General features: G+C 27.1%; 1 protein-coding gene across 2 annotated transcripts in view; it reads right to left on the bottom strand.

The window, feature by feature from the left end:
• The window catches only part of LOC107169960 (alpha-tocopherol transfer protein-like), a 41,026-nt gene that overhangs the window by 14,300 nt on the left and 7,689 nt on the right, over nucleotides 1-19,037 (bottom strand). For both annotated transcript variants that reach the window (XM_015519968.2, XM_015520047.2), the window contains 3 exons: nucleotides 4,158-4,258; nucleotides 3,526-3,679; nucleotides 2,483-2,676 (listed from right to left, as the gene is read on the bottom strand). In XM_015519968.2, coding sequence (XP_015375454.2) covers nucleotides 2,483-2,676; nucleotides 3,526-3,679; nucleotides 4,158-4,258 — 449 coding nt within the window. The remainder of the gene's footprint in view (nucleotides 1-2,482; nucleotides 2,677-3,525; nucleotides 3,680-4,157; nucleotides 4,259-19,037) is intronic.

The raw sequence follows: 19,037 nt of genomic DNA, 5'->3' as shown, positions 1-19,037 counted from the left end.
AAAGTTTGTTCTGTTATTTACTTATATAAAGAGGTGTTAGGTTAGCAATGATATTATACACCTAAAATTGGTTTTTAATGTATATATTGTATTGTTTTTGATGGTACTAACTACTAATACACAATAAAATGTATACAAAATATAAGTGTTATATTTATATAATTATTATAATATTTTTTTAAAAATAATATATTATATTTGTATTCAAATTTTCAATGTTTCAGCACACCTATGTTGTAGACTATTTTCTGTTTTAATAAATTGATTTCGTTTATGTTGGTTATGTAATTTTTATAAACTAATATCATACGTTTTTATTTTTAATTGATTATATTACTTGATTATATTAAAATAAACACATTCGATACATAATTTTACAACAAAAAGTATAAGAGCATAATATTATGTAAACGTAATATTATTGATATTTAATTTTTTTAATTATCAACGTATTATTTTTGAAGGTAAATAAAAATTTAAGTAAAAAATTCCACCCTATTCTTACCATAAAAAAATATTACAATTTAATTTAATTTTGAAAAATATGCAACACTCGTTACATACCCGAAAAAACTTTTTTAGATAATATTTAAAAATAAAATATATTTTATATACGACTCCACTGTTATTCACACAAATCAGTTACAAAAATTAGTTTAAGAAATATCTTTATTCTTTATATCTATTATTTTGGTTACACGTAATTTCCATTGATGACATCAAAAATAATTTTTTAACGTTCGAAAATCATGGGTTTGGATTTCCAAAATACATACAATGGATTTAAAGTAACACTTTTATAACAATTGCATCGTAAGTATTTTTTTTTTATTTACGAAAATCCCGCAAAGTGAATAATATAAAAATAATTTCTAATCCACAAGGGTATGGTTTTTCTGGCAAAATAATGTTTTACAACTATAGAGAGTATAAACCATAAAGGTAAAAATAATTATAGGGACAGTTACCATCAGATATATTTTTTATTACAAAAGGGAGTAGCTGGGAGTACATTTTAGCCCCCCACATTGAAAGTTGAATAACTTTGGAAGGGGTTGAGCACAAACGACGGGATTAAAAGCACAAACCAGCACAAACGAAGCACAAACGGATGGCAAATTTTGGTTTAAAAATTCCGTGGTGGGGGGCTGAGCATGTCCCCGGCCCCCCCACATTGAAAGTTGAATAACTTTGGAAGGGGTTGAGCACAAACGATGGGATTAAAAGCACAAACCAGCACAAACGAAGCACAAACGGATGGCAAATTTTGGTTTAAAAATTCCAAGGTGGGGGGGCTGAGCATGTCCCCAGCCCCCCCACATTGAAAGTTGAATAACTTTGGAAGGGGTTGAGCACAAACGACGGGATTAAAAGCACAAACCAGCACAAACGAAGCACAAACGAATGGAGTTATTTTTTTTTCGAAATTCCGTGGTGGGGGGGCCAGGGACATGGAGCTTCATTTAAGCGGGCTCAAGAAATCTTCGTAGTTAACATACATCACAAAATGTTATATATGTATAAAAAAATTATCATAACTAATAATTTAAAAGCTATATTATTAAGTATTAAATATGAATATTACTTCAAAATCATTTTTTGATTAATTTGGATTATTATTATTAATAACCTTAAGAAGTATACTCAAAAATATACTATTTGTGAGTATACTGAAATCATTGCTTTGATTCAATCGTTTTCAAAATTCTTTGTGTTTATACTTCTTTAGAATACATAATATTTAAGATTTTAATAACGAAAAATTAATTTTACTGCCTTTTTTAAAACTATCATCGATAACCTATATATTATTGTATTATTATAAATAACAAAAATCTATGCAAATAATTATTACCTATCGTTTGAATATTATAATCTCGAATAAGATTTCTGTTCATCATAATATAATAATATATGTATAATTATTACTAGTTTATTATTTTCTCGATTTATTATTGTACAGAATTATAATATATAAGCTTTCTGACCATTATAATTTAAATTTATGTCAACAAACATATTTAATTTTTGTACATAGCTTTGCCATAATTAATAATATATTATTATATTCGGATTAATATACTTGAGTGCGACTCTTAGATGAATAAATAATGTTTTAGCATTGAGAACATTTGTTTAAGTTTTTTTCGTTTATTGAAAATTTCGCATAATGAAATGGAACTATTAGATTTTATAGTCATATTACGTATTGCTTTATGTAATTAAAAAATCTAAACTAAAGTTGTATTCTTTATAGCCTCATTAATTTATCAAACCATAATCTACAAGCTTTTTTCTCATATGTTTGGTAATCAGATGCCAGATATGTTTAAAATGTTGGATGATAGACGAGATTTCAATACTTCAATTTATTATTTTTCAATTTATATTGAAATTAATTTGTGACCAATAATAAAAACCACAGGCGCACAGTGTCTTGCAATCAAGTAGTAGATATGTAGAAATAAACAATTGTCTTTACCTGTATCCAGTCCAAAACCAGTTTAGCGAAGTTTGGTGTGAATTGCCACACATGGTTTATGGTTAGACCATCAAAGTCCACCAACAGCACAGTGCCCGACACTTGAGTTCTAGGTTCAAGAATAGCCGCCTCTATCACCAGCTCGATGCCACGAAAAATCTCTACCAGTGAGCAATTTTTTACTTTCCACTTCTCTACAGGAAACGCAAAACAATGAATTTCAGATCATAATTATACTGTCAGATTAACAAGGAGGATAACATCGAGTAATTTTTGCTTTTATTATAACCGTAATTCAATCATTGTTGTCAATGTAGTATGCAGCACATATTTCATCGATTTTGATTAAATGCAGAAGCTTTACATTATATAATAATATTATCATCAACACAATTATTTCAACAATTAAATGAAAGAAATAATCCCATATTATTGACAATACTTGTGAACTTTTAATAGTAACGAAATATTTATAATAAATTTATTGCTTTTATACAATAATATATTAAGATGCATACGATTATTATGTATAGTAAACGTATTTAATTTTTTAAGTAAGTTGGTACCTTCTTCTTTTACTTTTAATATAAATAGTTATAAAAATTAATTGACTAAGTACACATTCAATATATATATATATATAATTGGGTTACGAATTCAGCCAATAAATAAATTATATATTTTTATAATTAAATAAAATTTAAAAAGTGGTTACCTATACGAGGTATTTGTAAAATTAAATAGGCAAGCAACTGGGCCAGTGCACACTAACACAGAGTGCTGTTACCCCAATTTAGACAAACGTTTATTGTTTTAAATTTTAAGTTTAAAATGCTAAAATATCCAGCATTGTGAACCATCTAGTTTGGGTCACGGCCCTTGGGGAGTTAAGGACATATTACTCTGTCACTTCGGCATACGTATTTATTTACATTTATACGTATTAATTGATGTGTCATTGGCCATTGATGAATAATTTTACCTCCCAATGCAGTTGATCAAATATTTTTACAACAAGTATAATACTTATTATTTAGACGTACGTCCACATTCTGTGATTAATATTCTTCTTCCGTGTTGATCACGCGATGGTAAGACTGTAAGAATATTCTGAGAAAATACGTTTTTTTCCAAGCTCGGTAGTAAGTCATTACAGTACTTTGGATTTTTCTGGCGTAATTTGTACAAAAATTTCACCTAAAAATTGATTGAGATTATAAGTGATTGTACATATTTACAAATAGCATATTTAACTAAGAAAATTATGTCAATAATTAACTTAAGCGTATTTTAATTGATTTAAACCATTATGAAAAATAAATAATTGTTATATCGGTTAAAAGTGGCAATGGATAAACAAAAAGTAAAATCGTATACTATGTTAAGACATATTCTTCGAATTGAACAAATTAAGATTTATTTTTTAATCATTATTTTACATATTAATTCTAAGTTAAACTATCTAAATTAGTTTTTAAAATCATGCTACATAATAAAAATGAAATAATGATAAATATAATAATGAATAAAACGAAGAAACACAAACTATTACGTTCAAAAAGGAAAATTCAATAAATTAGTTAATTATGTGTAGTCCTGCGTATATATTCGTACAATGCGTAGGTCATAATATTTGTGTATCTAGGTAGGTTCGTAAAAACAAAAGTATACTAACTCTTTTGAATGCACTGTCCGGGTAGAATTTGCAGACTCTTAAGAAAGCTAACAAGTACAATTCTGTAGTTTCGTCAGTGGGAAGGTAAAGTTTCTTGTCTTCTAAAATACGAAAAAAAAAAATTATGACAGAAATATTATTATTAGAAAAGTGAGTGTTAATTACGTGCACACTCGTAGTAGTATACTAGTATATAAAATAATAAACTGTTGTAAAACGCATGCAGTCGTCTATGGATTGGGGTTCAGATAAATGCATAATATATTATGGTATACGATTTCGCGAATAATTATTAAGTGAAATTTGTAATATTATGCACATATTGTAAAACCGTCTGGACATCGATGATAATATTATTATATTATATAATTAAATATTCGTATAGTTGACTTTAATATAATATTTTATTATATGACGTATGCAATACGCATGGCACAAACATTTTCTATGCGATCGTAACAAGATTTATTAGTTTACATTCGTAATTCAATGTATTTATTTACTCATTCATTGTACTATAACAAATCAGCACTCGGTGTTTGTGTGTAAGACTCCTCTATTCATAACGGGGGAAAAATAAAGCTTACAAGTTACAATACACTCACGTATTGCGGTGTTTTTCCGTAGTTTATGTGAGTATTTTATGAAGAGAGCACATTATACGACTAAAAGAATTGTAAAATATATTGTTGTTAAAAATAAACGTGCCCTGTAGTGTATTGTGTTCAATTGTGAATTTAATTTATTTTTAATAATAATAATTTAATACGTTGAATACACAATTTAAAAATGGTTGAGAAATAAAAAGTTAGATTTTTAGACAGAAAATCGTTGTTCATAAGTCATAATAACAATTAAAAAATAGTATAGAAAAATGTTTACTTAAAAATATATATGTGTATAACAAATGAGTACATTTACTAAAAATGGATAAAAAACAAGTTATTTAAAATTGAATAAATAATTTTGAAACATAATTATATAATGGAGATAGTCATACTATATATACAATAAATATTTTTAAAATATATTATTTTAGTTTCTCGTTCTGCGCACATGACGCAATTAAAAAAAAAGTTATAATAGTTTGTATATTTGTTTCACTGATTAAAATGATTATATGTTAATATTTGTTGTTCCAAAAATATCAAAATAATATATGCCAATTAATAAGTTAGTATATTATTTCATTCAGTGAAACATTATGAATCATTATTACCTAGTTTACTAGTTTTTTGATTACATTTTTTTGGATAGTGTTTTTGTGTTTTTAACTATTAAAATTACAGTTAATTACAATAAATGAATGAACAGTAATCAGAAAAACAAATAATTTATTTCTTACAATCTTTATTTTTGAGTAGGTATAGGTCAATTTTCTAACAACTATAGTAACATTTGTGAAAAAAATTGTTTGATTTAAATTATTGTACTATAGATGCATTTGTTTTCTAATAAATAAAATATATTATGTAATATTTTAAAATGTAATATTAAAATATTTACAGTCAAAATGTATACACACTACATATATAGGAGGTAGAGAGTCGTTGTTAAATATTTATTTTACCGCAGTGTCATAACTGTCGATAAAATAATATCAACCGTAAATTTGTATTTGAATCTCGGGAATCGCGGGAAACATATTAATTTCTAATGTGAATTTGCAAAAATAATCGATTTGTATAAAACAAAATACATGAACACAAATGCATATAATAAGTAACAAATGAGAACTCAATAAATACTCCTATGATCTATACCTACCAAAGAAAGGAAACATTTCTTCACGTTATCAGCAAACTAAATTTGTTATTACCAATGTCTTCGTTTTATTTTTTAATAATATCATTTGCATTGCATTGTGATGATAGATTTTACATTTTTTTTTTTTATAAACATCTAAAATATAGTCTTTTGCGTTCTTTAAAATAACCTCTCCGAGGTCGTTTAATAGGCTATAAAGGAAGTCCATATTGGAGATGTATGGCGTACCGTACTGGTAATAAAAAATCAGCAGTGCAATTTTAGTGCAACATTATGTCAGAACTCACGAATGTTCATTAAAAGTTAACGACATGTTGTTAAACGGCCCAACCATCAAAAAATAGTTTTGGCACCATCGAAAACTGTTACATGGAATAATAATGAGAATATCAATGTCTAAAGAGGATAATATATACTTTCAAAACATACTTCTTAATGTGGAATGGAAAAAGAGATGTATGTTGTCGAATAAAAAATTTTACATTTCCTATGTGTGTGCAGCATGTTTATTGTATTATTATTGTACTTGAAGAACACGTATGGAAATATTAACATAAAACATAAAAAACATATTTTATTGATTTTTAAATTTATTGTAACACACAGACTATAAAATAAATGAATAAAAAAAATCACTACATTAGTGCAGTAGAAAATAAAATAGTTTAAAATAAGAATTTAGTCTCAATATGTCTAAAACAAAATATACACTGATTATAAAGATAACATTTGATATACAAATAATACTATTTGATTTTTAAAACATTTTTCTTTTTTAATAATAATAATGCTGTTATAATTATTAAAATGGTGTGTATATAATGAAACTAGTTAAAATTTAAAATTATAAAAAGATAACGTTTTGCTTTAGAAATTTCAGTGAAGTTGAATACTAATTTTAATGAAAATATCATATACGTATCTTAAAATATAGACATTTAACATCCTTAAGATAATAATTATATTTGTGTATTTAAAGCACTTCCCGAAAGTATGAAAAACATTATTATGTATTACATCAATGCGGAAGTTATATTAGCTGTTAGTATAATATCTAACACTCAATTCTCCTATAAAATATCTCCACAATCATAAATAAATTTCGTTAAAATAAATTGAGAAAGGCTACATCGATAGTATTTCAAATCTTATATATTATCCTTGCAAGCGTTTACGATTTTTGATTTTCGCACGCATAAGTTACTCCAAATTATAATTTTTAAATCCTGAATAAACGTATTTTCAGAATTAAACTTTAGGCCTTTTTTCCAGACAGGTTCTTCTGCATCACCCCCTTTCGCGAGCGTAAACATGATGTTTTGAATATTTCTTCTACAGTTTGTTGTGAATAAAGACGCGGGTAGACCAATACACTTGTTGTCAAACACACGTAACAACAATAATTAATATAGCACAAGGTATTTAAATATTTGTTATTAAAATTTTTTATTTACAGTAACTTATGCGGGGTGACAAGGGATTAAAGACTTTTGACATATTTGACGGCATTCAACGCCAGGCTACAACCCAGTGTGGAAACCGTAAAGTACGTCTACGCTTATTATTATTGCAAATTCAATGTATATTACTATTATGTATTCACACATAGCTACTAGCGGATAATAAAATTAAATCTCTCACTAAAATTAAAACTACTACTGCCAATATACGACTTCATTTAGATTACGTTTTATAACCGAAACACAAGTGGGTCGACCGATAACCTGCTGAAGATCGCCTCAGTAACGACACCGTAACCTAATTAGCGTTTGCCAGAGAGAAATATACTTTTGTTGATATAATACGTACATTATCAGTAAACCGGTCAATAAACTCCACAGTCGTCATTATATTATATTATTATATTTGTTTGATCTTCGAATTTGGATTGATTGGCAAACTTGTTTCTCTTATTTTATTTTATTGTAATTGGCAGTAATTTAATTGAAAAATATATATTATTAGCGCTGTACTGGTCGTTTGACTTTTACAAATTGTAAATCTCAGACTCTGTATTAAAGTGAAGTTTAAGTATAGGGTTTCAATTGGTTTATACCTGGCAACCAAAGTATTCCGAAATTAATTTGAAATCTAACATTTATTTTTATATTGTTTATTTCTTATACGACTTCGTTATTTTTGAAAGATAATTCTTTAGACAAGCCCATGGCGGAGATTATGTCTCCTGCATTACATTATAAGTTAAAATACATTTATAAAATTAAAATTGAATTTTGTTTGAATACAGGAGATATTTCTTTCAGCTGATTCGGGTTAAAATTTTCTTTTGGCTTAGTCTGTGAAAGGATTCATTAACCATGTTTTATACTATGAATAGATTTTTGTGTTTTTTCACAGAACTTACACAAATACATCAATTATATTTCTCCTATGAAGATAGTATTAATAATTTGAAGACAACATTTTTTGTTGCCATTTATCACTTTTTAATAGATAATCATAATATAAAGATATGGTAAGTCGATTAACAACATTTAGGCATCAGTTCATCACTATAGTTTAAACTTAAATCAAAATATACAAATTAAAAATGCCCATTTAAATTGATACTTGATTATAGTTCGACAATTAATCAATAAAATAAAATATTAAGTTGTACTTAATAATGTGAAAAAAAATGTGCCGATAAAACAAATGTAAATTTATTTGAGCGTATAAAACATTTAAAAAAAATAAATACTCAATATTAATTAAAAATCTTACTTAATTTAGTTTTATACAAAATAATATTGGTGTAATTATATAGGAGAGACACTTAGTTTCTTAAGAAACTTTTGAAACCTTTCAAAAAAAAATGAACTAAATAACGTAATTATACAAGTTATATAAATTCCAAAATACACTTGCCGCAGTTTAACCTTCTAGTAAAAGGTTTTTGACTTATTTAATGTTACTTGATTTAATAGAACTTGAAGGGCGTATCTTTCACGACATACTTCTTCTAAAACAATTACTGAACCTAAACACTCATTATGTTTTATATAAAATTTTCACCAGAAAATAACTTTTTGCCACTACGAAATGTTAAATATTACATTATAATTTTTAACACGAAAGAACAATGAAATCACTTTTAATTTATTATTTAATATAATTATGTTTGTACTTAAAATATTGTGCCAAAAACATACTTCCCTTGCATTATAAATAGGTATTGATTTGATTAAGGGCTTACTGCAATTTAAGTTACTATAACACTGTGTGACTGATAACGTTATGTTTAAAAATATTTTAACATATTTCGCTGTACTTTTCAATAAATTGTAATTTAAATGTATTTATTGGATAAGTATGCGAACGAATTGGCTTACGTAAACAATGTTAGACGCTAAAGTACGCTAATCAAAAATACCTATACAATCCGTGATACTGTTTTAATATTATTACAGTATTGCACAAATATAATAGAAGTATTATTAAGGATACTTCATCAATCATTATAAATATTAATTAATATTGTTCCATACACAAGTATGATTTTTTTTTTGAGTAATAGTCAAGCATGAATGTTGATTGTTGATACTTTTTTTTCTAGTGTATTTTATAGTATAGACATAATACAATATAGAGTAGGTAAACAATCTGGGAAGTAATTTAAAATTTTCAAAATGTATGCTAATAACTAAGTTACTAGGCAGGCTAATATGTATAATTGTAACTTCTATATAAAGCTAATACAAAAAAATCTTTAGAATCAAATTAAAATCTTTTCCATCTAATAATCTAATAAATTATACATTTTTAATACCTAATAATAGTAAGTTAGTCATTATATTATTTAAAAATATACTACTGTACCTAAAAACATTGTTGATAAAACAAATCCTGAAATCCAAAATCTCGGTTACACGTACATGTTTAATACAAACAAAACATTTGAATACTTAATTTAAATAATGCATTATGATAGCACACGGTCATAATTGTCGATACTTAAAATTAATTTAAAAAAAAAAAAATATTATTTCTTCTCGTCACAGAAAAGTTATAATCATGCCAAAATGCAATCTTAATAAATACATCTTGAACACATCTGTACACAATAAAGCCACGACACGTGAAATTATGGATATTAACTAGAATTAGAAGACAATTTTTCAATAAAGTGCTTAATGTTAACGAAAATAAACATTTACGATCAAAGGTAATATAAACTTAAAATATTTATTTATACCAAGCCTGATCAAAGTTTTCAAATGACTGTCGCAACAAACAGAGTTAGTGAACTGTTAGTTATTCATTTGAGGTGCGAACAATACCTATTAAAATAAATGAAAATATAATATTTATTAAACGAAATATTTTATTCGATTTCACGCGTTTTGTTTTAAATAAAATAAAAGAACGATATCTACGATATTAAAACAGTAAAATGAGCGTGATACACTCTAGTAAATGCTTAAACTGTCATATTGTTTAAGAGTGTTGGAGATCAATATTAAAAAAATTAATTTAAAGTTTCAAAGCTAATTACATTCATGTATAACATTCCGCTGAATTTTACTCAATATTTAATATTACAATAAATTATTTTTCCGTGATTGGTACTAATTTTGCAGGGTATTTGATGCATAGTAAAATAATGTTACTCATATATCAACCAAATAATACAATCGTAAGTTTGATGGTCTTATTAAGCTATAATATACATAATTGAAAACATTTATTTTAATCAATAAATTATTAACTATGTAGTACTTAGTTAATATACAGCACTTTAATTAGACAAAACCATGTTAACCAATTACCATTGTCCGTCACACAAAAAATTTCAAATATCAAAAGTGCCTATTGATATGTAATAAAAAACATCAAGGCAAACTTAAGTATCATTTACAATTTGCATTACAGGTCAACATTATTATACACATACATTAAATGTTTTTGTTGTAAATAATTACGGTATCACCTGTTGCTTTTATTTGAACGTTTAAGTATTTATTATAAGTAGCTTATAATTCTGAGGATTTTCGATTGCGTAAAAGTAAATGAGGCAACAAAGCTCTGCTTGGTAACTTTTTGAACACACTTCATTGACGGTTATAAGTTATAACGTAATCTCGTATATTTGGAAATAACCCCTATACTATTAAATGCGTACAAAATAAAACAGTATTTTTTATGTAATATGTATGAGTGATTTTTATCGGAATTATGTATAATCGCAGTAAAGTTTATGACTAAATATTTGAAAAATAATCTGTGTAAATGCTCTACACACACTTTGTAGACTTTTAACAGTGGTTAATTTATGAGTTACTTACTCAGTACTCCTACAGTTCAGCTTTATATTTCATACATTTTTTTATGGACATAAATTGTTTAAAAATTTATTTATTTTTTAATATTGTGTATCAATGTACCATACTATGGTAAAAACGTTAAAATATATTTACATTTAAATGAAACGGAGTTCATAGTAACTGCTTAAATAATTAACTAGGTAGTTCATATTAGTACGTAGGTATTGCATTGAAATATTTCAATTGATATTGTAAACAAATTTAAGTATTGGTACCCATAAAATAAAATGTGGTTAAGATTTAATAAACGTTATTAATTTTCAGTTACGTTTTCAACGTGTTTTATTCATAATTTTATTATTAGAATTATTGGTCCCATGCATGAAACAAACATGTTTGATTATAGGTATTATATTATGATGATACTTTATTGGAATCTCAAGTAGTTGCTTGATATTGACCTTAACCTCAGATCATTATCGTAATCGTATTTAAGCTACCATAAACTCTATAAGATCCGGGTTTAATGCCGCATTGTACATACCGTTGAACTTTCGACCACAAGTGGTTTAAATGTTATACAGTTACTACATAAATTTCAACGTAGGTGTATTATCTGCTTTGTCTTATGAGTTATGGATATTAGCATGAACATTTCAAAAATCCGTCGAATCTAATATGTTTGAATGCTATTTAATATTTAAAAAAAACTGTACCACAAGTTAGTTAGTTATTTACTTAGTGTTATGATACATGAGTACAAATTGTATCCATATACAATAATCCGGTATTATTCTTAGATTACATACTGTTGGGATGGTTAAAAATTGGTCGCATATTATAATAGCACCTACTAAATAAGCTACGTTTATATAGTTTGTGCGCTGTACATAGAATTCGTATGAGAAATTAGTAAAGCGATCAATATATTGATATGCATCAATGTTGTAACTACACGTAACATGTAGAAAAACTGAGAAGTATGCGTGTGAATTAATTCATAGTACCTACAACTCAGTAATATTAAATAGATCGATATAATCAGGAGGGTAAAATAAATGCATACTTGAATTTATGATAATTGATAGATACATTCGATATTTTTTAATTCCGTGTTCTTAACATATCGTAAAATTAATTGATAAAATGTATAATTTGAATTTTGCTTGTTTCATTTTTGTAGATATTAGGGTCCAATAATTGTAATAATTGTATGTAAAAATTAATTTGATATCAGGAATATTAATTTAAATCACTAAACCAAATCGAATGTAATATTACAATTAATTATGGTTAGTATAAGGTTATATTAAAGGAGTTAAATATTTGTAATCTTAATGTAAAAAAATGTATTTGATTATCAAATAAGAATATTAAAATGTGCGTTTTTATAAGCGATTTAATATATACATGCACTACTACGTCGATTTCTGTGTTAAAAACAATTTATTTATACTTGAGAAAATCGCAGAAAATATTTTTTTACATTTCAGCATTTCAGAAAAAGGTTCTTGGAAAAATTTAAGTTTTAATTGAACGTAGATTCATAATAAGTTTATTTTCAATTTCACTATATAATAAAAAGACCAATTTTATCCAAAATAATCAATTAATATGCCAATTAAACATTATAATAAACGAACTATGTGCGTTGAGTGTTATTTTTTGAATCATCACATTCAACTTAAATATTGTATAATATTTTAGTAAGCTTGTGTTGGATTAAAATTATATTAATGCATAAAAAGAAAAAAGGTGCATTTTTTTTCTAGCTGCTATATATTGTTGTCTTATACTACGTAGGGCGTAGGCAGTGTAGAGCTCATCTTCTTCAATTTTCTAGATAGGATATGGCGTTTCGAAAGATTTTAGTCGCACATGATAAACACAAACTATATTATAATAATGAATGCAATTTTCAAAACATTTGCAAGTTCTCCCGAATAACTGCAAACTACGAGTAACTATATTAGTAGATAATAATGTATTACACTTAAATATTTAATATACTATAGCAAAGTATTTAATATTATATTAATTAAAGCAGATGTATCATTACTTATGTTACTTATCTGTAAAACATATTCTTAGAATTGTATTCGATATTTATATTAAAAATAATAATCATGAAATACATCGTTTACAATATAATATAACATGTGTTTGAGTGTGTGTTTATTATGGACTTTGCTTAAATATGCATAATACGATGTTGTTTTAGACCTAATTATGACAATATTTGCTTAATTAAGACAATACATATATAATAATAAGACAATAAGACAATAACTATAACATATAATATAACCTGTGTTTATTATATACACAATATTATAATAGTGCAGGAATTGTAAAATAATATATTTTTATAATCTTCTTTTTTCATAATAGGTTTGGCGTACTCATAATTCATGTATAATAATAAACGTGTGTTACTATAATTTATTATTTCATATTTCATATGGACAAAGTTTTTCTTGGACAGGAAAAAAATGATTTCAAACCACGATGTTTTGGAATTATACATTTTACCTTCAGAGGTGGTAATAAATAATAAGTTTAGCTAAACTTCCGAAGTCCGGAAAGTTTTATACTCTTCAAATGTTTTAATAATAAAAAACATGATTATGAAATAATGATTATAATGAAAAAATATAGGGTATGGCTTAAATCTGAATAATATTACCAGTAATTGTACCAAACTTGTATAACTGGTTTGGGTTTATGAAATAATTACCTACGAACTAATTGAATATCGGTATATAGCATTTAAGCGATTAAAAACAACAGTTTTGAATATTAAAACTAAAATGTGTTAACACAATATTTGAATGAAACTACATAATGTAAAAATTACCATCGATGGGGCCTATCTCAAAACTAGATATGTTATGCACTGTGTAGGTACGCGAAGGTACATGGAAATAATAAATACCTACCCTTATAGTTTATCAATCAATAGTTTCCTAGACCGCTTTGAGTTTATTATGCATCTCATTTTATAATAACAGTCCTGTAGGCGTTCGAATATGTATTTTGTCATCTTTGATATTATACACAACAAAGGTTGTGCTAAAATCTAAATTATACACTAACTTTATTATGCGAGTTAGGTTTATACATCATATTTATAATAATTAATTTAAAATCTGTTGACCGAGACTGGACGAAATAAAAAATATTAGGTGTCATAGAAAATACGAACAAATTTTGCTTAGACGGTTAACACAAAGTTTTATTATTTGTGTCCATCGTAACTCGTAAGTTTGCACCTAATTTGTTTAATGTGTCATTATTACATAAGACAGTGTTGAGTGTATATAGATAAACAAAATCTATATTATAATTTTAGCTATACTATTTACGAATACCGCCTAGATTAAACGGTGTGCAATTAGCAGACCAGAAACCATTTCTTTAGCGATTGGTATGCATAATATTTCACTATATATTACTCATTACGACGCTTTCATCTTCCAGTGTCACATTGATGGTTAATATTTTAATTAAAAACCAATTGTTGTATACCAATTAATAATCGACACCGAGCTAGTGCTTAAAATAGAACTGCTTTTTATGTCAAATGTGTATTGTTATTTTTCGCTCAAGAATCACATCATCTGAGGCGTTCTTCGCGTTTAAAAACAACTTTTCTCGTTACGCATTATTATAGCATAATATTCATGCAATATTATACATCACACGGGGACGAGTACTTGCGTATATAATACTGCACTACACGACTTTTACTTCTGCAAAGTCCGTGACGTGGGTAGCAAAAACTCATCCTTTGTCGAAAGGATACGAGACGGAAAATTGATTCAGCTGGCGTATACAGAGTGATACAACAATCACGACACCTCGATTTTTCCTTTTGTTAATAGTTTTAGGTTGAACAAGTTCAAATTTTTATAATAAAGGTGCGACCCCCCATTAATAGTTTTGCATACAATTTAAAACATAATATGAACTTGATACTTAATCTAGTACTTATTAAACTCAAACGACTTATACAAATTATAAAATGTTTATAGGACAATATTAATATAATTTGTATAATTTACTTTTAAATCTTCATAGCCCTCGTTATATATTATATTTTAAGCCTATTATTACTACGCAGGATCAAATATCCTCGCCAAATGCATATATATTTTAATTATAATATTATAATCTATTCGTTTGAATTTAAATATAGAATATAGATAGGTATCCACATCAAAGTATTCAAAAAACTTTACATTAAAAATGTGGTTCTCATTTAAAAAAAAATATAAATTGTAAGGAAAGACCCTAAATGGTAAAAAATCTATTATCATATAATCTAAAATTTTAAAATGCGATATACAAGTATGTGTATTTCAATATATCAAAAATATTTATATATATCTAAATATTTATGACATATCATTATTAAAAGAAAAATTGATTCTAGTTATTTAGTAGGTTAGCAGCACTCTGTCTTATAGTGTTATACAACTTATTGATCTTTATTTATGATAACAATATTGTATCTCAGACGACCACTTCTGGAAATTCGAGCCATTTTAGTTATACATACATGAAGATAATTTAAAGAATGTAAGTATCTGGTGATAATTGCGTTCATGGCGTTATAATAATACGTACGTGTTTGTTAACGAAAAAAGCATTAAAGTGGAGGGAGAGGATTTTTTATTTTGTACTCACAGAAATAGGAGTACGGCCGGAACATTGAACAAACGTAGTTAAATAAGTACCCATCACAATTTTTTTCTTATGAAAAAGAATTTCATTCACGTTGGACCGAATTCTAGTTTTGAACGAACAGTGACAAACGCATGGATTCAGATTTCTGGTCAGTGCAGGCTTTGATGTGATTGCAAAGGTAGCGAAACGGTTGGACGTGGATCGAAAAACGACAATATTATATTATTTTATCAATATTTTCTGTTGAGAATAGGTTATACTTTACATAATGACCTCACAATGAAAACTGTGACAGAAGAAGCTGTATATTTCTACAAGCGCTTTCATAATCACCTACGAACCCACCAAAATCCATTGATAAAGAGCTTCTACACTCAAACCATACCGGTAAACCCTGGGCGTCGTCTAAAAAGGAACTGGTGCCGTGACTTGTTATAAATATTTTTAAAAAAAACGGAGTTCTAGACTCTAGACAGCGTTAATTCCCAACCAAGTGTCACCAATGGGTGATTTCTTAATTCAAGATATTCATGTTATTATTATAATATCATATATACTTATTGTGCTATGTTGTATATAGATTGTGTATTTCAAATTGTAAAATAAAAAAAATAAAAAAAGAATAGGTAAACGGCCTGCGATCTGTTTCAATGAGTGAGTGTAATACGCACCTACGTCAAGCATACCACGGGGGGAGGGGGGTTAGAAATTATGACCTATATCGTCACGACGAATGAGGCCCGGGCCTGGATGCATTTTTAATTTTAATTTGCAACACCTCGAAATTCCTTACACCACTACTCTTTATACACAAACTATACATAGCCGTTCACATGGGTTGACATGACATATCGTTTATGACGGTATTGTAGTTTTAACATAAAATAAGAAGTCATTGATGATATAATCATAGTACGAAATATGTTAACCTAACCTAACCTAATAATACAACTACTAGACATTTAACCGGATTCAGTGATTTTGACCAGAAGACCACGGTGATGCTGATCTCGTAATATTGAGCTAGACATTATGATACATTGTACCTATACCAGTGTCTGCGTCTATATTTGAGTCAGGAAGAAAGATCGGACGTTCTTAAAAAATATAATATTACGATCTCCCTCAGATGTACTAGCGTGTCTCTAAGTATGTAATTGTTTAAATTTAATATAGCTACCCGATAAGTATATAGTTTAAGATAGCTAATAAAAACAATAAATTTCATTGAATGCATTTACAATAAATTGTTAGTCATAACTTACTAAATAATAAGTAATTTTATACTATATTATGAAAAAAAAATATTTTATACCTTGTTTTTTTGAGTATCACCTCTTTTAGTATTTACATGTTTTAGCGTTCGTAGTCAATATAACTATTTATTTTAAATTATCGTTTCTTATAATCATATGATATTAAATTATGTTATTTTAATTGAACAATAATCTGTCTAATGGCAAGAAGAAATAATTTGCGCTTTTGATTACATATACCCATTATGATTCGTAATATTAATTATAATTAGGTATATAATAGTTTATCATTTATAAATAAACTTAACCTAGATTTTATTGAAAATACCTCGTTATTTATCTAATTATTTAATTCCAATTAATGAAGTGAAAAAGTTAAAATTAACTGAACTTTTAACTTGCCTTGTTTATGACCCACATGGCTATGTACGTGAATGTTAAATGAAATAAACATTGATAAATAAATACGTCAAGACAACAATAATAATATGTAGGTAGGTATATTATGAGTTATGACATAAAAGTACATGACCAAATTTATTATGTTGTCTTTTCTCATGCATAATTAGTGGTGTATCCAAGGGGTTTGTAAGTTGTTATGTGTTTAAGTATGTGTTTTGAATAATGAAAAAATTTAAATTGATAAAAATCATTTCCAGATAAAGTTGGTGGACATTTTTAACCCTCTCACAACACACACGACATTCTGAAGCCACTGTGGCTATAATATATTTTTATTCTTGGACTTTTCGCCTCTATCGTTAATCATTCGGTCAACGGACTCGAATTAGACTCCAGTTCCGGTGATTCCGATGAGCTACGCGTCTATAGCTATCCGCTATAATATGGTACTCAGCATACAATCATGCGAGCCATAGCCAGTCAGTCAGTCGTCTCGACAACATCACATATACCATAACTGCATAACACTCAGAGGGCAACCAAACTGGTTAGGTCCGGCTGTGGACTGCGTTATGTGGTTACAAACGATAATGCGACGCGCTAACGTTGCATAACGCGCAAATATATCGTTGCCCTAACCTAACGAGTTCGGACAAACACGATCGCCTTGACCCAATACTGCACTGTTACGAACACACGCAATGGGTGTGCGCAGGTGACTTTTATTTTCTTCCCCGAAATGTGAAATGCATTAAATATAATATATATATATATATGACGTATAGGTATGTGTACTATATGTGGAGTACCTACCTATGCCTATAATAACATTATTATATGCCTTATACATATTTGATAATAATAATGTTATATGGTATTGCGGTGCGTTGTTGTACAGCGCGATGCCCGCGATACTAAAATCGTAAATTATATTATTATTACGAGTACTACAGTTTGATGATATTTCAGGAGGCACGAGAAGATTACGTGGCAGTAACTGAGCTATTATTATACGTCTATTATAATATTATTATCTGTATCATGATGTTATAAAACAAACGTCAGTTTTTGTGTTTTTGGTTGAAACAAAATAAAAATTAATGATCTCACATGATTTCTGTACATACATAGTGCTTTGCGATCTAATTAGATCATATAAAAATGATATATTTACAGAATAAATTAGGTATACTAAAATCTTTGTAATTTTATATTGTGAGCATTTAAGTCAAAATATAATTTTTGCGTTAAAGTGTGTGGCATAATTACAAATTAATACCTGTCTTATTATTACACATAATATAATAATATACACCGCTTCTGTCCTAACTATAAACGTTTAAAATAAAAACAACTATCACTTTAATATTTAATATTAAGATTCCTCTACTTTTCATTAAAATATTTCGCTTCAGAATACGAAATCAAAAGATACGGTGTGTTTTCTTTTAATCAAATTAAAATGCAATAGGTATATAAATGAAACTATATTTGTTTTCGCA

Source organism: Diuraphis noxia, unplaced genomic scaffold, assembly GCF_037042655.1.
Source record: "Diuraphis noxia isolate RWA-SAM2 unplaced genomic scaffold, SU_Dnox_SAM2 contig0001, whole genome shotgun sequence".
Taxonomy (NCBI): Eukaryota; Metazoa; Arthropoda; class Insecta; order Hemiptera; family Aphididae; genus Diuraphis; species Diuraphis noxia.
Note: the sequence above shows the minus strand (reverse complement) of the source record. Positions and strands in the feature narration are given on the sequence as shown.